The sequence below is a fragment of the Puntigrus tetrazona genome, chromosome 5 (assembly GCF_018831695.1).
Source record: "Puntigrus tetrazona isolate hp1 chromosome 5, ASM1883169v1, whole genome shotgun sequence".
Lineage (NCBI taxonomy): Eukaryota > Metazoa > Chordata > Actinopteri > Cypriniformes > Cyprinidae > Puntigrus > Puntigrus tetrazona.
This window is the reverse complement of record NC_056703.1, coordinates 23,673,970-23,699,195: the sequence shown is the minus strand read 5'-3', so window position 1 is coordinate 23,699,195 and position 25,226 is coordinate 23,673,970. Positions and strand designations below refer to the sequence as shown.

General features: G+C 36.8%; 2 protein-coding genes across 4 annotated transcripts in view; one reads left to right on the top strand and one right to left on the bottom strand.

Annotated features, from left to right (window-relative positions):
• Positions 1-13,255, bottom strand: part of man2a1 (mannosidase, alpha, class 2A, member 1) — a 47,968-nt gene extending 34,713 nt beyond the window's left edge. The window contains exons 1-4 of the mRNA XM_043239330.1: positions 12,762-13,255; positions 10,656-10,913; positions 6,242-6,386; positions 353-524 (exon numbers count right to left, since the gene is read on the bottom strand). Coding sequence (XP_043095265.1) covers positions 353-524; positions 6,242-6,386; positions 10,656-10,913; positions 12,762-12,887 — 701 coding nt within the window. The 5' untranslated portion in view covers positions 12,888-13,255. The remainder of the gene's footprint in view (positions 1-352; positions 525-6,241; positions 6,387-10,655; positions 10,914-12,761) is intronic.
• Positions 13,256-14,415: 1,160 nt separating this feature from the next.
• The window catches only part of pja2 (praja ring finger ubiquitin ligase 2), a 13,494-nt gene continuing 2,683 nt past the window's right edge, over positions 14,416-25,226 (top strand). The window contains exons 1-8 of one of the 3 annotated variants that reach the window (XM_043239353.1): positions 14,416-14,560; positions 16,123-16,314; positions 17,381-18,371; positions 19,348-19,527; positions 20,848-21,033; positions 21,416-21,530; positions 23,159-23,273; positions 24,969-25,084. In XM_043239353.1, the coding sequence (XP_043095288.1) occupies positions 16,125-16,314; positions 17,381-18,371; positions 19,348-19,527; positions 20,848-21,033; positions 21,416-21,530; positions 23,159-23,273; positions 24,969-25,084 (1,893 nt within the window). In that variant the 5' untranslated portion in view covers positions 14,416-14,560; positions 16,123-16,124. Of the gene's footprint in view, positions 14,607-16,122; positions 16,315-17,380; positions 18,372-19,344; positions 19,528-20,847; positions 21,034-21,415; positions 21,531-23,158; positions 23,274-24,968; positions 25,085-25,226 lie in introns of all 3 variants that reach the window. The other 2 variants (XM_043239351.1, XM_043239352.1) reach the window with 2 other exon arrangements.

The window sequence follows — 25,226 nt, the reverse complement described above, 5'->3', positions numbered from 1 at the left end:
ACATTTTAGGAAATGTTCGAAGAGAAGCGAATGGTTATGAAAATAAATGCATACTAGAAACCACATTTTATGTCATTATCATTATTAAAGTAGTACGTTCGTATCGTACCGATATCTCAACGTAATTTTGTTGTTGTTGTTTTATTTTTGTACATAAAGCATCACCTGAGAGTTTGGCAATAAAGTATAAACTTCGAACTTAATTAAAATGGGACCAAAAGCACAATGGAGTCCTCCTCCACTCCCAATCTTGCTTACACCAGACCTGTGTGTGAACATCGCAATTAACGAATCCATAAATTACACCGACGCATGAGGATATATGGATATCAACCGCAGAGAAAAGCCTCACCTCCTGACAGCATCTTGTTTCTGCGCATCGATGCTGTCCCACCATTTGGCAAAATACGAGATCTCAGACCAGATAAATTTCCGCCGACTGTCTTCATGTAACTTCACCACCATGCTGTTGAGAATGTGTTGCGTCTGGTCTTTATAGTAGTCATCGAATGTCTTCAGCCAGCCTAAGCAGAACAACATACAAATTTATTAAACTTTGACTCGACATACAAAAATTTTGTAATTTAGTCTCATGTTATTCCAAACCATTCTTTCTTCTTTGGAACACCAAAGGAGATGTTTGATACAATGTTTAAGATGATAAATGGGGATCAGGAATAGCGGTAGTCTCCCTTTATTTTCAAAAGAGCAGATTCAACATTCTGCTAAATATCTCATTTTGTGCTTAATGTAAGAAGGTACTAGTAGTAATCCCTAATATGTAGCTTTTCAATAGTTAGTAAGGTAGTTGTTAAGTTTAGATACCGGGTAGGATTAGGGATGTACAATATGGTCCCAGAATATGTTAATAACATAATAAGCAGCTATATAGTGAAAATTGTTCCCAATACAAAGTGTTCCCAAGATATTTGAAGAAAGCAGTTGCCCAAAAAGACAACAATTATTGGAGGTAATACAGAATAAAAGATTATTTACAAAATGTAACTTTTGGGTGTAATTGTTTTCATCAAATGTTGTTCAAGGCAAGAGAATGTATTGCAAGTAAAGGGGGCCTGCACTTCATTTTAATATAAAATATAAAAGGTATGGTCTCATTCATTGAAATACCTCATTGTAGTAGAGTCAGAAGAAAAATAACTTTTTTTTTTTAGAATCTTGAAGACAAATTACAGCATCTAACAAAACAACACACAATTAGTCAGGATACTCACATTATGAGGCAAATTAAAGTTATTAAAAATAAGATGGATGAGATAAATAAGGAGGAGAAGATTAAAGAGGCATTTGAATTGTATTATAAATGTCTATATTCTCAAAAGAGAACAGGTGCATCGATTAAAACATTTTAGGTTCTCTTGACATTCCTTCTATTGAAGAGAAACAAAATAATCCCTATTTTTCCTATTGGAGAAAAGCAAACATTTCAGTTATAGGCTGCCTCACGAAGAGAACGACGGATCTCTGTGTAGTTCATTTAGATCTGTATCGGTTTTGAATGTGAACTACAAATTGTTAGCCTCTATTTTTAGCAAAAAAGACTTGAGTCCTTTCTACAAATATGGTGAAGTTAGATAAAAATGAATTTCATTAGAGGACAACAGACTCAGGATTAGACAAATACTTCACATAATTCATCAAACTATGTTAGATGACGTTAAAGCTTGGACACAGAAAAGGAATAGTTATTTCAGGTATTACAGAGTGGCAGTATTTGAAGCCATTAAGACTAGTATTAAAGGAATAGATCACCCAAAACTGAAAATTACAGCAGATTTCACTCACCCCCAAGCCATCCTAGGTGTATAAGACTTTCTTCTTTCAGACGAGCACAGAGTTTTTAAAAAATGTATCCTAGCTCTTTCAAGCTCTGTAATGTATCTGTCGTGAAACTCATGCGTTATCACATGTCCTCTGAAGCAGATCGAAATATTTTTGTTACAGATACCCATCGATCTTCTTCAGAGGACATGTGATGAGCGTATAGGTTAGATTCGCAACGAAAATATCCAATTTACGGAGCTTGAAAATAAGAAAGAGCCAGGATACACTCTGACTGTGTTCGTTTGAAAGAAGAAAGTCATATACTCCTAGGATGGCTTGGGGGTGAGTAAAATATGGGGTCATTTCAATTTTTGGAGTAAACTATTCCTTTATGATAAATGCTTGCCTTAACATAAAATATAAAATGAAAGTGGATTTCTCTTGTTACCAAAAGCCTATGAGAATAATGTTAAACAAAACTGTAAATCAAAGTAAAGCATTATCACATAATACAATTCCAGTACAATAGTACCGCCTTTTAGCAAAAAAAAATGTGGCATGTCTGGTTTTACAGGAAGCAGGACGACCTGTGTTATGCTTTAACTTCTGGTATACATGGCAATAAAGGATTTACATTTATATAACACAGCAGTTTTTCACGTGTGATACTGTACACCGCTGCCGCTGGTGAAATGTAAATGTATACTGCGTACAATATACAGAGACGATATACAATAAATACCTGGTGTCGCCTTATTGTTTCTCAAATTTAGAAGCTCAGTGTGACTACTTCAAATACAAGTTCAAAACTGTACATGCAGCTGGCAAATATTAGAAGTCAAGCGTGTCATTTCTGCGCCTCTATTAGCACCAAATAATATTGCAAACAAAAAGAAGTTTCGCAAACGCTTTTCCCACAGTCGTCTACTATTTATACACACAAGCAGTCAACAAACTTACGCCCTGAACACAGACACTCCCGCTTTCAGAATCATTACAGGTATTTGAATTCAACACAAACATTAAATGAACATTAAATGACATATATATATATATATATATATATATATATATATATATATATATATATATATATATATATATATATAACTCAAACATTTAGAAAACTCATTTTAATAAACATGTACTGACTTGTGTTTACATATGTCTAAGCATATTAAAGCGGTATGTCAGTATTCAAACGTTTAAGGTGACAGCATAAGCAACAGATCATAACTGACAGTTGATACACATCCTTTACTGTACAACATCACATTTAACAGAAAAAAACAACAAGAACATGACCTTACGAGAACCAGTTTTAAGTCAGCCGTGGTCTACCCTGAGGGGACTAAGTTGCTGTTTGCCAACTAAACATTAACAAACAATATGTGATAAATGTGAATTTAAAGTCAATTATACATTTTATGTAGGTTTTCCTGCACGCTTTTCCTTTTTAAAATCAGCATTTTGACGATGAAACAAAAGTGACAGAAAAAAAGTGAAAGAAATGTTGACACAGAACAAAACAGGACAGATCAGGTTTCGGGACACACAAATGATGAAGTCAAACGACAAACGTGCCAGTGAGTCGTTGCCCTGCGTGTGTGAGAACAGTGCATGTTAATTCACCTGCTAGCGTTTGCTTAAAATAACTGAAATGGGTTCATGATGGAACACTAGTTATCCATCAACAGTCCAGTCACACTCCAGTGAGTGATTTGAATTGTACAGCCTTCATTTGATTACATTTTTATTCATTTAAAGAAGTAATGTTTGAAGTGTTTCAGATGTTAGTGTTTTTAGCATCTTGTGCCATGCGTGTTTCCTTTTTAACACAAAGTCTCAAGCTTAAAGAGTCTTGTTTTTTGTGCTGCATCGAGCTGAACACAGAAACAACTTCGAAAAATCGCATGTGATCGAAATTAAGTGAACCTGCCATGGGCTTCTCTTTGTTATAAAATTTAGCGTTTTGAAGGGTTTCCCTGTAATACAACAAAATGTCTTTCGATTTTTATATTTTAAACAAAACATCAGCTTCCCTGCTGATTTAAGAAATAATAAACATTTTGATGTTTATTAAGTCATCGATATTTTCCTTCCGAGTATGGACAAACCAACCGGATACTTTTGTTTACTTTTTACCCTACAAAAATATCATTGGTGAATAGAAAAGACTTATCGTAGAAGAGGTGTATATTTCCTGATGAAACGCAGACAGCAAAGATCAATTCTCGTCTATCACAGCTACTGAAATATACTGGGGGAAAAAGAAAACTAAAAAACGGCTATTCAGTTAAATAAATACTCAGAGTTCAATACAAGTTTAGCTATCAACAGCACTTGTCCATCACCACAGGAAGTAATCCCTACTTTCTGTAGTCAGTTTTAAACTGAACTTACAGTTTTAGTAAGGAACTTTATGATGGACAAAATGCAGAAAATTGCATGTAAATATTAGACCTTGTGTTTGTAATATTATATTGTGTCTTTGATCTCCGTTGTCATGACAACGTTTTAACGTAACTAAGGCTCCGTTTACACCTGGTATTAATATCACTCTCAGTGATCCAACCAGAAGTGGTCAAACGGGGTGGTAAGGAGATACTCGGAAAGGAAAGGGAAGGGAAGGGAAGGGAAGGGAAGGGAAGGGAAGGAAAAGGAAGGGAAGGGAAGGGAAGGAAAGGGAAGGGAAGGGAAGGGAAGGGAAGGGAAGGGAAGGGAAGGGAAGGGAAGGGAAGGGAAGGGAAGGAAAGGGAAGGGAAAGGAAAGGAAAGGAAAGGAAAGGAAAGGAAAGGAAAGGAAAGGAAAGGAAAGGAAAGGAAAGGAAAGGAAAGGAAAGGAAAGGAAAGGAAAGGAAAGGAAAGGAAAGGGCATGTGGAATGTTATGCTAAGTTATGTTATGGAGTTTTTTTGGAGATCATGAGTAATATATAGTATCATGAAACAAGAGACCCTCCACTCAAAATCTCAACCAAGTGGTCAAAAGAGATTTGAGAGCTGAGAGACTAGTAGGTGTAGCGATGCATTTCATCACAGACTGATCTTGATTCAGACTGCAAATCAAAGGCAAAGCATAAATGTATCCCTGGAGCACAAAACCAGTCTTAAGTCACCAAGGTATATTTACAGAAAGAGCCAAATATAGATTGTACGGGTCAGAATTATAGATGTATTTTTCTTTTATGATAAAAATCATTAGGATATTAAGTAAAGATCATGTTCCATGAAGATATTTCCTAAAGTAAATTTTGCACCCTCAAATTCCAGATTTTCAAATAGTTGTCAAATATAGGAGTCAAATATTGTCTAATCATAACAAACATACATCAATGGAAAGCTTATTTATTCAGCTGTCAGATGATGTACAAATCTCAATTTCAAAAAATTGACCCTAATGGTTTTATTTGTGTGTTCCAAAGTCACAAATAAGATTTACTCTCTTGTAATTAAAAAGATGCTAATAATAAACTAAAAGAAATATAGATCCTAAAATCAGTAATATGTGTGCTAACACACCAGTTTTTCTGTAAATCAGTTTTACACAGAACAAATTCCTCCCTTAGGAACTCTGTCAGTAACACAACAGACGCACATCCGCCTGGAAAACTATTCCTAACTCAAAAGCTTTATTTAGTCAGACTCGACATAGCCACTTGTTCAGTCTATTTAAATTATAGCTCAAACTGTACAAAGCGTGTAATGAATAATTTATGTAAGTGCTTTACCAAAAATTCAAGAGTCCCATTTCCGTTTTTAAACCCTTCTAATAACTGCCCCGCTTTATTTGCATGACTCTAACAGAAACTGAGTACACTAATACCAATCAACATGTGTCTATGTCTGCAAGCACACACCAGATGGGCTAAATGTTTTTTACTGTATCATTTGATTGATTTCGTACCAATAATGAAAAAGGAGCTGCATTTGCTAGAGCTTGGTAAGAAAAGTATACATACTGTTGGGTTGGGTTCGGTGTTTTATGATTTAATATAAATTCATTTATAAAGCTTAAACGGTTTAAATCACATTATACAATGTAATCAAATTCTAATCATATTTACAACAAAACACTGTGTGTAATACAATAAGTTTGTAGTTCCAAACTGAGTTTATGTTTCATTTAATGATGTAATGATATTCATTTATCACCCACCTGCAAGCACCACCCAAACACCGTTATATCGGTGAGATTTAGATATTCATAGCGAAATTAAATGTCATTAACCGTGTTTTTGCCAGTTGACTAATTTGTGCATGGGTACTCCACTAATTAATCACACACATGCATTCCTGAATGAAATCTAGGTCTGCAAATGATCAAATTTCAGCCATTAATCACAAATGTTTGTAATATTCATCATGTGCGTTCGTCAAACGAGCACGTGTCTGTTTACTTGGTAAACGGTGACTCCTGACTACAAACACAAGACAATGGTCAACGAACGTTAGCACTCACCAGGGTCATTATGTGAATGGGGCACAACAAAGACTTGGAGTGGCTCTTTGTCCCATTCATTGCCCTGATAAGAGATATCAAAGCCTTGCTTCCATACTCCACCATCAGGGTTATCAAAGCTTAGTAAATCATAAACGTCCAGCATCTGGAAGAAAGCAGAAAAAAATACATCATTTTACTTGACTGTAACAAACATGCTTGCATTTAATTTCTATATTTTGGCTGACTGTGTGCAGAAGTCAGTTCATAACACTAGATGTGTGTATCTATTGGTTTTGAAAATTACGTGAAGGCTGGCCAGGAGGAAGTCTTGATGAAAATTCACTGGCGATTAGTTTAATGATTAGTTACACTCAGATATGCTAAATAAATTTCTCATCTCTTTTGTTCAAGATACTGCGTACAGAGCGCAAGAGCCGTTATAAGGATTTCCTAAAAGAATCAGCAGATTTCCTCTCAGACCTACGGGTTAATGTTGATATAGTGCTAACTTCAACGTTCATCATATGATATAAATGATGCGTTATGACTGGATTCAAGCAATACATAACCAGACCCACTATTTGTTTTAACTATACAGTAGATTTAATAATATCACATGGAATTGATCTTAATTATACAGACATAGTTATACCTCAATGTTATTAACCACTACCTTGCATTGTGCATGCTGCCTATTACTGATATGAACTATATGGCATTATGCTCTATAATACATTAGAAGAAGCTGGTACAACAGCAATACCCATTCTCTCATGACAGAAACTTGTAATCTTGAACGCAAATGGAGAAAAACTAACTTGGAAGTTTGTAGAATTGCTGTAAAAGGTGCCGGGGTTAGCGTATCGGCAAATTCAAATAACGAAAACAATCCAAGGTTTTTATTTAGGACAGCGGCTATATTGACAAATAATCAGAAGTAATCTGAACTAAATATTCCCTTACAATTTAGTAATGACTAGCATCAAAAAATACAGTAACAAATGTAGGTTCAGCAGCGTCTAGTACTTCAGCTTCATTCATTGCACAGAAAAAAGAAAAACCGTATTTAGGATCTGCGTCTAAACCAACAACATGTTTATTAGATCCTGTTCCCACTAAATTACTGAAAGAGTTGTTACCTGTAGCAGAAAAAACTGTTGTCTCTGGGTCACATCCCAAAACTATTTAAGCTGGCGATTATTAGGCCTCTGATTAAGAAACCACAACTAGATCCTACTGAACTGGCAAATTACAGACCCATTTCAAATCTTCAGTTTATGTCTTTTATAAAAAAATGTGTCTGTTCAATTGTACTCCTACCTGCAAAAAAATTATATCCATCTAATGATATCGAAAATTACAAATGACATGCTTCTTGCATCAGACCAAGGCTGCATCTCATTACTAGTTTTATTTAACCTTGGTGCTGAGTTTGACACTATAGATCATAACATACTCATTGACCGATTGCAAAACTATAAAGGTATTCAAGGGCAGTCTTTAAGGTGGTTTAGATCCTGCTTTTCTTATCACTGTCACTTTGTGTATTTATATGGGAAATCATCTCAATTAAATCCAGTAAAGTATGGAGTGCCACAAGGATCTGTCCAAGGACCTCTGATGTTTTCAGTATACATGTTGCCACCTGATCGTATTTTTAGAAAATACAGAATTAGTTTCCATTGTTATGCCAATGATACTCTATACATTATAACTAGTCATCTACATATAGCTATATATAGCAGAATATATACATATAGATGAAACTTCTAAATTATCTAAGCTCAAGAGAGTGTGTTAAAAACGTGAAAGACTGGATGACCAATCATTTTGTCCTATTAAATTTGGATAAGACCAAAATAAAATACTTGACCAAAAAAATGTATACAAAATCTCATAGATTACAATGTGGTCACTGGTTACCTTCTGTATCAGTTACAAAATATTACTACTAACTTTTAAGGCCCTAAATAGCTTGCGTACCTAACTAGTCCATCCTCACAAAGCTCTGCACTCTCAATCAATCAATCAATCATTTTTATTTATATAGCGCTTTTAACAACTCAGGTTGCATCAAAGCACTGAACAGTATAAGGTAGAAGAGTACAATGACAGGGATGTATAATGACGAGAGTGAACAATTTCTTATTAAATGCAGAGACGCTCTCTGTAATCAATTTGACGATTATTACTAGAAGTTAAGTGTCCCCAACAAAGCAAGCCAGAGGAACCAAAACCCCATCCATACAGAATGGAGAAAAAAAGTAGTTCCTAGAATAGAAAAGTCCACTAAAAGATCTTTTTCACATTTGACTCCCAAACTCTGGGACACACTCTCTCTGTTTAAATCCAGGATTAAAGACTCATTCCTTTAGGAAAGAATTCACATAAATGTATTTCACAACCTTGAACTTAGTTCAAATCAAATCAAATGCACATTTTCATTCCCTTTCAGGTCTAGCCCTTACTAAGACCTGAGACGAACGAACACCTGAGTAGAGATGACACCAACCCTCAGACAACATACAAAACTGCCAAATTTTGCAAAACGTTTGATTATAAGGTATTACAGGCTTCATATAATCAGTGCTGTTAAGAATGTTCACCGTCAGTCTGATTACACATTAACTAACCGCTTCATTTTTACCGTACATTTCTGCATTAAGGACATCGACTTCAGTCACCACTGATAAGCTATTACTCAATATAATGTAGAAACTTTCTGTTTTGCAATGATTTGCATAGTAAGGAGCACTATACAAATACATTTGAATTGAATTGAATTAATTAAATTAATGATAACAAGAGCATTCAAACATCAATTAAATCAGGATATAAACATAATTTTATTTGTATTGGCTCGATTTATCGAAACCCAGATGACACTCCAAAAACGTGTAATTGCAGCAAATTTTAGCTGTCGGTTTTCAGAAACAAACTAACAAATCATTCTGTCCTCTTAAGCAATTTCTGCATGGAAACTCAAAGAGGTTTATTTGGACAGGAATTACACTGAATAATTGACAAACACAGCACAACCCTGGTGTTTGTCAAAAAACAGGATGTAATTCAGAAGGGATTTTTTTTTCTCAAGCGACGGGTTGAAAAGGGGTTGAATAGCAATAAAAATCATAGACTTGCACCTGTAAATGCTGATATTACATCACATCCCCCGTGCGAAACAAATAAAGGCGGAAGAGGGCTAAGTAAAAGGCAAGCCATAGACAAACTCGCATGCAAATATATGCAAAAAATAGTCTGCTAGTGTGACACAATTCAGGCAGTGAGATATTTCTCACACAGAACCTCCACGGAAGAGCCAGTGGGTCTCCAGATAACAAGTCCTGCTGGCATCCATCTATCCGTCTTTAGTAACATTGTTCAGGAAAACTAAATTTTTTAAAAAGTGCATTGCGCAGTTTACAATAGCAAAACTGTTTTAAGGTGACGGCATGAATTATTTTGCTTTCTCTGTCTTGTCAAGCCAGTGTCTCCCTGATTCACTGCCGTTTCACAACATACAAAATACACGTGAAAGCTGTCAACATTCTGATAACAGTTCAGTTCAAATCTGCCTTTAGCAGCGTGCTGGTGTGCTTCACTTGTGCACATCTTACAAAAATATGATGATATTGAGGGTTTAGTTTGGTGGAAGTATAGATATCAATGGAATGGATTTCCACCCTGAATTAACGGCCATCTGAATGCATATTGTCTATCAGCGTTGACCCATGCAAATGTTATATAAAGACTGTTATTTAAAACTGGCTTATTTCTAGCTACTTTTGTTTTTTTTAATAATTGATTTGTAAAGCAAACTTTTATAAGAGTGTAAATATAAACGATTCACTATGTTCACTATTACTATGAACTATTCACTACTAATTATATGCTACCATAGCCAAAAGTACGGGGTCTGTATACATTTTTGTTTGTTTGTTTGTTTTTGATGCTCAAAGCTGTGAAAAAATTATATTACTGCAATTAGGGTTACTAAAATATATTTTATTCAGCATTTCAATTATACTCTAATTGTGTGTGTGTGTGTGTGTGTGTGTGTGTGTGTGTGTGTGTGTGTGTGTGTGTGTGTGTGTGTGTGTGCGCGTGTGTTTAAATCAAATAATGAAAAGGGCACTGTAGAAATCTGTATCACTGGTAAAATATAATAAAATAAAAAAAATATATATAAATAAATATAATATATATATATATATATATATATATATATATATATATATATATATATATATATATATATATATATATATATATATATATATATATATATATATATATATATATATATACACACACATACATACACACACACACACAGATACATATATATAAATATATATAAAATTAATATTATTATTATTATAACTGAGCCCTGACAATTAAGTGATCTGCCTAATCTTGTTTTGTTATGTACCTGTACTCCATCCGCTGCCTTGGAGTACGTCCGTGCTGCAAACTGGCAGTCCTCTGAGTGGATGGGGAGCAGCGCAGGAGCAGGAGGCAGCAATTCCAGGTCCCCCTGACTCATGTTCCCTTCAGGAAACATCTTCCCATCTTTCACAGTTTCCCTCAGGTTAATTACGGAGTCCCTGATGTTGGCAATGATCTCATTGTTCTCTGCCAGCAGTCTTTCTAAGTGGTCTATTTTGTCCTGGAGAATACCAAGCTGACCCTGTAGAATACAAAAAAAAACTGTGTAAGACTTAACACTGGACAAAATCAAGTACTCCTTCAGCACAAATTTCAGACAACGATGTAACTACATGCATCACTGCATAACGACGCGCAACCGAATATAGCACATCTTAGACGAATACATCTCTAACTACATCTTAGAAAATATACTTTTAACACTGAGAGTAATTTAATGCAGCATCTGGCCGGCAACATTTCTGTATCTGGCACAAGCAGAGTGTATGAAAATGGCAGAGACTGAAATGTACAGCGTTCAATTCAAATTCTCCCACTGTGGCTCTCAAATATCATTCAAAAGAGATCTTTGACTATTTGTCACGCCAGATTATTGTACATCATTGTCAAAGAACATCAGTGCTAAACCTCCCAGGAGATTCAATCAATCAATTGTTTTTACTTATATAGCGCTTTTATTTATATAGCGCTCAGGTTTAGTCTATTGGATTTCAAATAAACACTGTATTTAAGACATATTTGAATCCTGTAGGACTTGTTTCTGGATTTAGGCTAAGCCTAAATTTATTCAACATCACTGGTCCTCGACTTTCAGTCTTAAACTCGGTACACATGAGAAACGTCAGACAGTTTTCCAATATAGCATTTTGATTCTGAAAAATGCAAATTATTCAAGTGAAAATACACAACTGGCCGTAAAGGAGACCGTTTTAAAAAATAGTGAGTTTCAGAACAGATTCCCTTTCGATTCATGAGTTCATCTGAGCTGGCCATCAGGAAGCCGTACTGGAAAACAAATAATTTAGCCTACAGCAAATTTAAGTAATGACATTTATTTGAATCTGTTTTTAAATGCACATTCTAGCAGTATTTATAAAGTGAAAAAGGTGAGGGATAGCAAGCATTATGCCCGTCTTAAAACCGAGTGAACTGCCGATCGAGATGTGTCAAACCTGCGCATTTTCGACTCTATTTCGCTTTCTACTTAACTCTCCACTGCCACTGTATATACCATCATATTTTATTAGCTCGCAGTCTGAATAGAATGATATGGAATAAAAAAAAAGACTACGAAATAATGTCAAAACTACATTTTCTTCTGCTGAGCTGGCCTCGCGAGCTGCATGCAAACGTACGGCGCGGACAATACAGTCCGATTCACGAGTAAACGACTCTTACGAGTCGATTCAATTAGTGAATCGTTGAAAAAACACAATCGCACGATTTCGGTTTAAATAAGTCTGACACGATGTTCAGTGTACTCAAGGTGCACGAGATATCCTCGTTCATATTAAGGATACATTTTTTGCGCCTTTTTGTAATACGTTACCTTAATTTCACCCATAAAAATACTAAATATTACGCACGTTTTTAATACATGGGTGGAGCCGTTTATTGGAGTCTGTTAGAAATGAGTGGGGATCACAAAGTGCTGTCTACATAGGCAGTCGGCTGAGATTTGAAACACGACCTCTGAACGCCGAAGACAGCGGGTTAGTGACCTTTGAGATCAGTTCCCTGCGAGAAGATAAACACCACCTTTCCTTTAATTCGCTTACTTATTGCTTAGAACAGCATTAAAAGACGTTACTTGATAAAAACCCCACGACAAAGTATTTTAGAAACAGGAAATGACTTACTGTTCACAGCCATCTTTGTGACTGTGTATTATTTTAACAGCATACTGTCACTCGGGAGGAAGCGAACTATACATTCAAACTAGTGTCCTTTTCTCAACCGCATCGGCATCGAGTTATAACACCGGCAAATAAGTTCAAGGACCAGCAGTCAAACACAGAAAACACGCGTCTGCTGACAGCCGCCGTTTATATAACAATTTATCGATTAAGCGCGAGGCATCGGTACTTACGTTTTGAATTCTCTCTCCATTCGGGTTTTTGCTGTGATCTATGTGATCCAACATCAGGTACAGGGAAAATACCACAACACAGAATATGGCACTGCCAAAAACTGTGAACTGTCTGCTGAGCTTCATTTCTCAGGCGAGTCTCGCGCGTTCAGCGCGAAAGGCAAACTTTTACAAGCGTGTGTCTCGCGAGCGGCGGTCCCGTAGGTGACAGAAAGCAGAAGTAGAAGAGAGAGAGAGCTCTTTTCGCCATGAAGAGTTGCGCGGAAGGGGACACCTTCTCCGGACGACGGCGAGGGAATGTCGCGCTGTGCGTGCGCGCGCCGAGATCCTCCGTGATCCGTCTTCAAAGTTTTGACGATGCGGAAGAGTTTGTGTGATTCAGCAAATTGTGATGGTCAAACAGGCGAAGGAAAGCGCCAACCCTGCCCCCTTCCTGCGCTCGCTGAGCTACAGACGGAGGAAAAGTGAGCGTGGAGTTGCGCCGCCTAACGAGTGAACACATCACACACACACACACACACACACACACACACGCACGCGCGCACACACACGATCAGGTGAGCCCATGCATTTTAGTCAGTTTACTGTTGAGGCTGCCTGTATCTGTGGAGATCCACTGATGATTAATAGCCTGCACTGTAACATACAGAAATGTAAAGATACAGCATGTGTGACAGCTACACGTTCATTCAGTGTTGCTGTAACAGGCATTTCTATATCTTATATTAAACGTATATATTAATATCTGACATCTGAATTAATGTGAACACTATACAGACACGGTCAATTTTGGGTTATTTTGCAAATTGCAGTCTTTCAAATTTTGCCTTTGCTTGTATAAATCTCAATTGCAACACACAAGACCATTTTCTCAAAATTATTTTATTTTCTTCTACAGGGAACCAGAAATCTGCATTTCAGTATTACTCACACCAAACTATCCATTCTTTTTTGTTGGTTTCTAAACTTTATACAGAACGATTTATTCATTTAACGCCCACCTGATTTGTATAAATTCTCATATATATTTTTTCTGGCCATCAGGCGGTATTTTATTCTTTATGGAGTGCTGTTTTATGATTTGTGAAAAGATAAAGCAAGATATCCGAAATCCCCTTCCTAAAAAACATAAACTCCTGTCAGCTAAAAGTGTGGTTTATCCACTGTGTAGATTTCTGTTCTGGACACTGGTGCAATATTTAGTGCATTTTTAAATAGATGCATCATATACAAAATATTTCCACATAGGCCTAACATTTCAGAAAACCTATAAAACAAAAAAAATGGCCTTAATGTACTGTGCTGTGAGCTTTTCTTTTAATGCTGTTTAGTCTACTTGCAGTGCAGTGCCTTCATTTATTATCCAATTAATCTAAATAACGTGTGTGTTTGCAAACGCTGACTTTTGAATGAATGAATGAATAAATAATTTCCTGCTCTACACACATTCGCTTAATATTTTATGAAGCGCCTAACAAACCCATCATTGGAAATCAATTCTTTTTCAGGTTCACACAATTAATCCAAAACTGAACTTGCACTATTCCAGTGCGTCACCCCGTTTTATCCTATCCTGTCCCATCCCGTCCCGTCCCATCCCAGACAGTTTTCTGTTTCCAGGTGGGCTTTAAATGGCACACGTGGTGTTGCGGTCTGCTTATAGCTGCCTAACTGCACCCGACGATAATGCTGCCGATGACACTCGCAGCCGATTGGCTGACGCGTGTCACGTGACCCTTAAGTTTCGCGGTGACGTTCGCCGGAGTTAGTTGTGACACAGGAGGCGTCCAGGAACAGAGGTACTGCACGATAACAGACGACACATTTCCTAAAACCAAACACCTTGTGAGTTTTCCGAGCGAACTGAGAGGAATTAAGGCGTCGGCAGACGTTATAATCCACGCCCTAGAAGCAACAACGCCTGTCGACAAACATTAGTTAGCTTGTTAGCTGCGCTCAACTTCTATCAGGGCCCGTGTTCGACTCAATTGATCCTGCTGATTATGTCAGTCACGGGATTTGCGTGTTTCTTTGGGTAAAAATCTGCTTCGAGGGATGCGTATTGCATTTATTATAACGAGTAATCTCCATGCAACGTGACAAGCGATGGCGTGCGTCAAGCACCTTTAGTGCGTATTGTTGACGGATGTGATGTGTTTGCTGCAAACTGCGATGACAACAATAACATGACAGCGACGGGTTACTATCAGACTGCGGTGGAAAACCGTCGCTGTTATGGTGATAAACATCAGTGTGAGCTGTCATAGGTTAGAAAGCTTTAATTCCTCCTAATCCTGGTCCTGGAGCAGCACTGCATTGCACATTTGGGATATTCCTTATGTTTAACATCCAGGACTAATAGAGGCTGTAACGCCTTAACGGGATGTGCTGTATGATGCTAACACTTAAAAGATTGCTGCATTTACTGCTTCAGAGATGGAGAATCTTGGATAGAATTAGTTAGAATTGAATCCCCTGCGTTTTAGGCCTTGTGACACAAAACACTGTCATTTGGTGTGTTTTTATTGACATTGTTAGATATAATAATTTAGCCATTGCTTTTATCCAAAGTGAAAATTGAGGAGCATTACGAGAAATTCATCATACATTATTTTACAGTAAAAAATTACAGTATCACGAGTTGCAAGACTAAGTGGCTTTCTTACAATGACCTCAAAAAGTATGAAGTAAGTTTGCTGATTATTAATTTTTTTTATTTTGTACAGTGCCTGTAGTGTATGTAAATAATGTGTTTTTTTGTTTTTTTTCTTGGTGTTACCTGCAGCCAGATATCCTGTTTATTTCTTATGAAAGGTCCAGCGTAACTCAAAAGGTTTTATTTTATCTGTGTGTCATTTTTTTTATTTATTTTACAACCCCAGAGCTTTCGTTACTTACAACATTTCTGGATTTTTGTATTCCTACCCCTGGACAGTTAGATCAGCAGAGGAGCAAAGTCAGAATTGAATTATGGGCTTTGAAGTTGTTGTTTTTTTGTCGAAAACAAAATGCAACAGCTATTTCTCTCTAATCACGGAGCACTGATTTCAGGAAAAGTACAGACAGTCAAGGTTTAGGAAAAGCCCAGCTTGCAAGTGGTAAATGACCTTTTCAAGGCCTGTTCGCGTCAAGGAAAATAGTTGTAGTTCTAACTGTAACGTTTGAACAATTTAGCTAATTCTTGGTGAATACAGAACAGAGGAAAAATGTGGCTAAAAGTTCAGCTGTTGACTGATGTAGCTTGCGCAACATGCATATAAGAAACAGAATGATATCTTGCGTTGGTGTGGATAGCTATGTAGTTATGGTTATATTTATAGTTATTGTTCTATGTGTCAATTTACACTTCTGTTTCTCGTAGGAATGGGACAAGAAGCAGGCAAGTCTGCATGGCCCAAACCGACAGGAGGATACCAGACCATCTCAGGCAGGAGGTACGGCCGGAGGCACGCATATATCAGTTTCCGGCCAGTTACAGATAAACAAAGAGTCGCGTCCACTGTGGACTGTCAAAACATGGAGAGGACCAGCAGTCAAAAGGACTTGGCAGTGGGTATGTACTAGCTGGTGATCTGGTGATAGAAACCCTGAAGAGTTGCTCAACGTTTAAGACCATGTGTGTAATTTTCTCACCACAAATAAGGAAAAAAAAAAACTGATTTGTAAATTGAATGGCTGCTATTGGTCGCTTACTCTGGAAATATTGCTTACTTGTAGCCGTTGTAAAATATTACCTGATTTAAAAATGACAAACTTCAGCAAGCAGGTTCTGAGTAGCTGGAAATCTGTGAGCAATAAAAGCGGAGGAATGGATTTTGAGATTTTGAGATCGAGGTTCTCATGGTGAATAAACAGCTTTGTAATATTGGGAATGTAACAGGGATTTTGAAACGCTGAAATATGCTTGTGTGTGTGTGTGTGGGTTGTTCTGCTGGAGAGTGAAGCATTCATCACCTTTAAAAGATGTAGACAGAAACCCTGTAGGAGACCATTTGACTTTATTATGCAAATGTATACGAGAACGGTGAGGGTGGGTAGAAAGTAGTTTGAAATGGGTTTCGCTTTCTTATGTTTTATAGGGTGACTGTCAGGAAAAACACCTAGGTCATATTTTACCCCTAAAACCAAATGAAAACAACAAAAAATATATATTTTATTATTTTATTTTATTTACACTTTAAGCACATGTATGCAAGCGTGTTCTCATCGTCTTACTCTATCGTTTTTTTAATGTCCCTGAATTAAAAAAATAAAAATAAAAAATAACTTTTTCTTCATAAAACATCATAGTATTTATTGCACTGCTTTAGTTTGTCATTTTTAAAAAAGATTTTAAGATCATTTAAATGTTATTACAATAATGAATGAGGTTTTGTTTTATTACAGTAATGATCATTTTGGTGTAAATTGCCATGAAAGAGACATAATATAAAACAACAAAGTGTTTCTAAAATATATATATATATATATATGTTTTTGCAAAGAATAATTTATTATATTCTTGTTAATTTGGGGAAAGTGTAACCAAAACACTTTTCTGTCTATAGCGCATAGGTACTTCCTATACGAAACAATCCTGTGAGGGAGAATGAATAATAACTGCAACATTTTTCTTCTAGCATCAAAGGGCAACATTTCTTCAGTGCTTCAGAATATCCTGCCGACAGCGTGCACAAATGCAGTGTGCCCCGAGTTAAACGCGGCGTCAAATCAGGAGGGCCACAGCAGGAGGCAGTCTTCATTGTGTAGAGTCACAAAAGCGCCCTCTAACCATTTCAAGAGACCAAAGAGTGACCAGGTTGTGCCATATGACAGAAAATATTATTCTGGCATAGAAAAAAGGGAACAGGCTAGAGTGTGGCCCTTCAACGAAGACCCTAAGCCCAACCCGGAAGCTCTGAGTTACATAAACATTGACGCCTATGAGCCTGACAGCAGCGGGGCTGAGGAGGAAGACTCCAGTTCAAGCCCATGTCAGGCTGCTCAGAAGAGACTTGATGGTATTTGTGAATTGGGTGGAAATTTGCTCGACGACTCGCATGCTAATGTATTCTCACAAATAAGTAAACGTTCAGTGCAAACGGCGCCTTCTAAAAGCGTAGCAGACCTTTGCTGTGAGCAAGCGGATTTCGACAGAACTGTAAAGGCAAATCAGAAAGTTAGCCCGTTGTCGGTTGGTGAGGACCAAGCTCCAAAATGCCACGGGGTTACAGCCGGCTCTGCGCCCGCTTCCTGTAAAAGCAAGGGAAAAACCGACCCCGAAGAAACGTTTCAGTCCGAAATGGTCGTGAGGCCAAAGATCCGCAAACAGACGAGCGAGACTCACCTTGAAAGGAGGAAACGCTCTGAAAAAGAGGAAGCGAGCCATTTGTCAGGCGCAGCGGTCAGGAACAAGTGTGGCTCAGCACCTCCAGGTTTCCTCGCACAAACAAGCTCTGAAAATGAGTTGCTTTTTGACTTTCCACCCATGGCCTTGAGCGACCTCAACTCCGAGGACAAGAAAAATGAAGGTGACAACACCAAAGTAGATGAGGAGGATGGCGATGAGATTTGGGAAGATCTGGAGAATTTTGGAGAGAAATGTGACCCAGCTATAAAGGGCGACGAAAGGTACAGTATTTTTATTTCATTTATTGCACAAAATGTGATTTGAATACATTTCAGAGCTTCGTGCACAATAATTATGTACATAAAAATCCTGCATGTGCGTTAATATATAGAGGATTCTTGTTATTTATATAGTAATGAAAGAAAAACTTTAGATGTTGTAGACTATTACACTATTGTTAAAAAAAAATGTTGGTATGTTGATATGTTTAATTCTTTTGAAGAAGGTATTTTATGGTCTCCAGGGTTGCATTTCTGTAATCAAAAATTTGAGCATAAACAGTAATATTCTGAAATATTATTACAAATTAAAATAACTATTTTCTATTTGAACAAACTTGAAAATGTAATTTATAATAATAATAATAATATACTAAGATAAAGACTTTTTCTATTCATTTTATGTGTCCCTAAACTTAAGTTTAATTCAGTTCAGCTTAGTTATAGTGTTTTTTATTTTAATTTTAATAAACAAAATCATAATATTTAGGTCCCAGAATTATCTGTGACGCTATTTTTTTTAGATATATTTCTATAACATTGTGGGAAGTGAATATGCTACTTATTTATCAAGCTCAACAGTTCAACCCTGATACAAAAGATAGTAAAGATATATATTTACATGTGCCTTTTTATACTATTTTATACATTTGCTTATTTATACATAATTGCCCGAAGCAGGCTTTTAAATTTGTTCCAAATTTAATTAAACAGTGTTACAGAAAATGCATAGTCAGGTGGACGAGCCTCATTTAAAAAATCCTCCTAATTAAAGTCAAGGATGAGCTTGGGCGTTTACTGTGAATGCCTGATAAGGTATACACTCAGGAAACGGCAGGAAATGAGTGAGGTGCCAAAGGTGCGCTCAGTGGATGCTCATTCTGCATGCTAAGGCTCTTCAGCTAAGAGGATTAGATTGACTTCTACGAGGTGGGCTCACGTGTGTTCGTGCGTGTATCCTGCTCTGTGTTCCCAGCAGCAGCTCAGAATTCAGTGAGGGCGAGTGGTCTGCCTCGTGGACGTCTGACTCTGGGCTGGAGAAAGAGAGGTGCACGAGTGAGGAGAGTTGGGAGACTCTGCCTGGCATGGATGAGCCGCCTGACAGCAGCAGCAGCAGCAGCAGTCTGGAGGAAGTGCCTTCTCTCAACCTCGCTTTAGAGTAAGCACACATCAAAACAACGTGGAACAATTCAGTAATACTGAGTAGTCATTACATCATTACTCAGCTGCCACCCCGTTGACCAAGACTAGTATTTCTAATGATGAATTTTTTTATCCCCTTAAAAACTACATTTATATATGAAGTTTATTTGCAAAAAAACAGAACTCCATTATTTTTTTATTATTATTATTATTATTATTTCTTTATTTTTAGAAATGATTAAATATGTCAAACTGTACTTGGGTTCTTTTGATTTAAGTAATAAAAACTTCATTAAATACAGGTAATTTACAAAATTAAAGTTTGTTTTTAACATAATAAAAGTTAGATTTATAGGGCTGGTACAATACATCAATGCATCGCGAATAGAGAAATAATTCTGCATCGATTCTAAAATTTTCCAAATGCATCACCATTCCTCTAGAATACATTCTGAGCTTAGTTTTAAGCATCAGAAGGCGTTGCATGCTTTAAAAACAGCCGTACTCAGCTTCCATATCGTTACACACACTTGAACCTTAAGTAATCATTCATAAAAATGGAAAAGGTTAAATTAAAAGGCTGTGTATACATTAATCTTGCATCATAAAAACATTGAGTGGAGAATAATTTACGGCAAATCGGCTATTTTTTTTTTTTTTTAAGTGCCATTTTTGCAAATGAGCTCTCTATCTCTATCTGTCCGTATAAAGGTTTTGGCTATTGTTTTTATTTTGACAAATAATTGTTTTCTTATGGCATCTATTTTAACACATTTTACAATTCCAAATTATTAATAAATTTGTAATAAGCATTTCAAAAATAATAATTTGCTAAATGGAACGAACATCAGTTACAAAGCCATCAGCCTTAAGATTACATGCGTATAATTTGGCCGAGTTTTGACATTGTTTAGATGTTGCAGACGATGTGCATTCCATCTCCTTATCACACAACTGTCTATTTGTGCGGCTTTTCCCTTCATTCATCAAATCAACCTAATCTTACTGTGTTCCTATTAAAAAGAGTAGACGTGAAAGATTAGAGAGCTGATCATTTCTTTGGCCATTATAGGCATGCATTGAGTTAATTAGACTCACACACTATAGCACAAATAAGAAAGTTGTCAGAGTAGGCCACTTATCTTGACTTAATACGTTTGCCATTGGGATGATTTTTTTTTCCATTTCCATTATTTCTGATAAATTAGTCCGTCTAAAGCAGTGATGTACATGGATGCACTCTAGCGCTGCCAGATCGGTTTAAATGGGTTAAACATTTAATAATGTTAAAGTGTTCTGTTTTTTTCAAGTGTCTTGTGTTTGTGGTGTCTTTCAGGGAGCAGACCCCCTTGGAGGAGGGCGAGATCCCCTGGGTCATGTATAATGAGGACTCGGGCAGCAGCAGTGATGAAGACCCTGATGGTGTCAGTCAGTTTGTTCACCCTGGACTCTTTATCCTGGATGGCAACAATAACCTGGAGGATGATTCCAGCATGAGTGAAGACCTGGACACAGAATGGAGGTCAATAAACCTTTATAGATAAAGTGTGTGTGTGTATATATATATATATATATATATATATATATATATATATATATATATATATATATATATATATATATATATATATATATAAATTATTATTTTTATTTTTTTTTCTTTATTGTAATGTAAATCACTAGATGGCACAAAAACGTGGCGTAGCATTTTCCAAAACATTCTCTTCTCAAGATGCATGTGTACATTTGCCAGATCTTTCACATATATTTACCCCCAAAAATGTGTAAAGTGGTTGTGAAATGTGCTTGCTATTATGTATTACAAAACAAGCTATCGATTTTGTCAGCTGCAACATTAAATTACATTTCTAAATCCTTCAGAAACAAAAAATCTTTTTTTTCAGGTTTCTGGATGAATTCGGCGACGGTTTTGGGATGGCTCAAGCTATCTCTTACGTAGATCATTCCCAGCTGCTTACTTACATGGCGCTAGAGGAACGTCTTGCTCAGGCAATGGAGGTGAGGCTAATACGGAGGACCTACCTGTATATGCAAGAGGTACAAGAGGTTGTGCTGTATTGTGAATAAATCACGGTTGAAGGGCATTGTTAGGAACATAGCGATATGGAATGCCTGAAACCCCATTCAGCCGTGATTTATTCACGATACAGCACTGCCTGCAAGTACTTTATTGCTTTTATAAAACGGTTACCACACAATACAAGACATTTAAAACAAAAATATAAGTGTTTCTGACGCAAGTCAGTTAAATGCAGTCCTTCCGCTAAAAAATAGTTCCTGGCGGCAAATGACAAGAGTATGTTCCGAACGTCTCTCATCTTACGGAGCTTAAATTAAAACAGAATAGCTGCATAATTTTTTAACGCCAGCATATATTTTCTCTCACACATCGATCTGCTCTCAGCATGAGAAAACATCTGCTTTCCATCGTTTTAAAGCGGACTGATTTGTGGCGTAGCTCAAGATTGCACGTGCTATCACCGTCTAAACTGATGGACATATGAACATATATAATCATACCTGAAACAGAATAGTAGTAGATACAGTAATACTCCCTTTTCAGGTCAGAAACTGCTGGGTTTCACAAAGACGTGCTGCGCAACATGAGAAGCATTTATTAGATGGGCGTGGTCTCAAAATTAAAGATAAAATATGCAACATAATGCCAGCAGGGGTCACTCATACTTCAATAAATGATTAACAGACGTTTCATTTTGCCGAAATACAATACATGGAACAGTTTTAATGCTGTTTTCTTCAGTTTATGTTGCTAAAGGTTGAGTGAAGCGGTCATTGCCACGCTGTATCGTGAATAAAGCACAGCTCCTGACCAAACAGAATCTGGGAATTAATATATATACATATATATTTAATAGTAGTGCTATTATAATATAATATAATTAATAATAACAAGTGTGGCCTGATGGGTGGCACATGTTGTGTTCCTAAATGCATGTTATAACCGACCTAAACTCAAAGTGGATGCAGAGATGGAGAACACGGTGCCTCACTTTACTCAGAAACACGCAGTGCATATATATATTTATTTAAGTGAAATGCAGCTTTTGCCATTTGATAATTGCACTAAGCCAGATTACAATTACGGTTTAATTTCGATTGATTGTGCAGGCTCTAGCTTTAAGCCACGTTTACCAAACTGAAGGGAGTCTGTATTGCCTTCCTAGTATTGTGATATTGCTGTTTGAATCACTGTGCGGTCTAACTATATTAGGTATTGATGTTACCAAGAGTCTTTTTTTCTTTTTTTCTTTTTTTTAATAAAGAGTAGCTTCTTTTAAATGGAATCTCAAGATGCATTTAGTTTGATTATCGTTCATGTATTAATGAGATGAAAGCATGGTAGTCTTGCATAATGTATGCTGCATATAAATATTGTTTGCACGAGCAGCTAAGTCATACAAATAAACGATCCATCTTAATTCAACCAAAAAGACGTTGAGAAATTGGACTCAGTTGCTGACTGATGTGGTTAAACCCCAACAAACTTCATTGATTTCAGCCAATGAGAGAGCACACTAGCAATGTAAGGCTTAATGTATAATTAACTTGCTTCTATCTTTATCCAGGGGAAATTAAATATGCTAATGTGTTTTGTTGTGTTGCAGGCAGCACTGGCTCATCTGGAGTCTTTGGCTATAGATGTGGAGCAGGCTCATCCCCCCGCCACTGAACAAATCATCGACTGCCTACCCCAGATCACCATCAATGCCGAAAACATCGGTACTACTTCCTTTACTTGTAGCATAAAGGAACAACACTGCAGTCAGCAAGTGTCTTATAGTCTAGAGTTAGGTTTTCAAGCAGTCCTTTTAAATATATATATAATGTATATTTGGACGGACTCTGTGTTTAGGAGAAGTTCAGTAAATACTGTAAGAAATGTTATTTTATGAAACGAGTTTAAGCACACTACATTATTTGATAAGTCTGGCAAGTTACCAGAAAGATGAAGGTTGTTTCAGGTAAAGTTTTTGATGGACATTTTTAAAATGTACATTCTCAATCAGGCTTTAAAAATGCATGGATGAATTGATTACTGTAATATCAACAAACATGCATTTGTGAAGTAGATAGAAAATGTAGTTTTTGTAATAGATTTTTATTTTTTTTTATTTCAAATTTGTAAAGAAACTGAAAATAAACATTCAGGTTATATATATATATATATATATATATATATATGATATATATATATATATATATATATATATATATATATATGCACATTTTTATTTTAAAATGTAATCTTTTTATTCTCTCCAACGCAGGCAGCAAAAGCACTCATGACAGATGACTGTCATAATTATTGAGACGCGAACCAATCACGTCTTTCGTGTTTATTTTGTGCTATAACAATTAAAAAGAAAGAACGTCAGAAGGTATTTTGTTGTTTAAACCACTGAAAGATGTCAATGCACACCATTTTTGAAGTTGAAGTTCACCAATCTGTTCTCCTCAATCAAACTCTGAGCGAAGTTCGAATACCCTAAAGCAGCAGTACGGTGTAATATTTATTTGCCTGCTACCTTTCATTCTTTTCATTGCTTTGGAAAACCTGTATCTTGAGTTTCTCTACATCGCTTCTTGCGTAACTCTGGGTTGTCGATACAAGCTTCGTCGTAACGTATATGTAGGAATGAATTGCTTTCGCTGAACTTTTTAAAGATCGTAGAGGCGCGGATATATCTGTGGTGGCTCAGCTTTGTATATAGTGACTTAGAGATGTCATTGCCTGACCTCAGCTGAGGGAGAATCCAGCGTCAAAGAAGGTGGAGTTTCAGAACCGCTTGGCGTTTGGGAGTTAAAACAAACTTTTCAAAAAGTTTGCTTTGGTGAGCCGATTCGAACTGCCAAAACTAACTTCATTCATCGAAATGTCATTTCGTTTGAAGTATATCAGAGCCTTGACGGTGACAGTGAGCTGCAGCAGACAGACCCTGTGTGGTATATTACAAGCTTTATAAGAGTGTTACAAACCAAGTGTGTGTTTAGTTTACGCCATTGTACTTTATTTATTCCTTCCTGTTTCTCACTGCTGCCCAGTTGAAGCGGTATGAAGATGGGAAATTGTAGAGACACTTAAACTCACGCTCATCAAAATGATGAACCTTTAATACTTTTTACTCCTTTTTAGTACAATATGAACACCAGATGAGAAATGTTTTTCACACGGGATGAATGCCGGGAACGTCATACTCTCACACTAATGTCCCACTTCAACTTTATTGCCATTTGGGGTGATAAATCTTCTTTGGAAAGCATAAAATGACTTCATTTTCAGCCCTAATGACTGAAATGAATCATTTGACGCGTGCGTGACTGCATGGAGACATGTTTAAATATTTGTCTTGGTGGTTGAAGGTGGACGAGTCTTCTACATGCTCTCACATGCACACTCTCTCTTTGGTTCTGCAGAGCAGGAGCAGTGCTGTGCCATCTGCTGTTGTGAATACGTCAAAGATGAGATTGCAACCCTGCTGCCGTGCCGCCACATGTTCCACAAACTCTGTGTCACTCTCTGGCTCAGAAAGGTAATGCTGTTTTGAATAGGCAAAGAATGAAACGGTTATTTCAGCCGAAACATTCGCTTCCATTTTGACTCGAACTGGTATGATTTCTGATCCATTGAAAGTCCATGCAACTGAAACGTTCACACCTCAAGTCCAAAAAGAA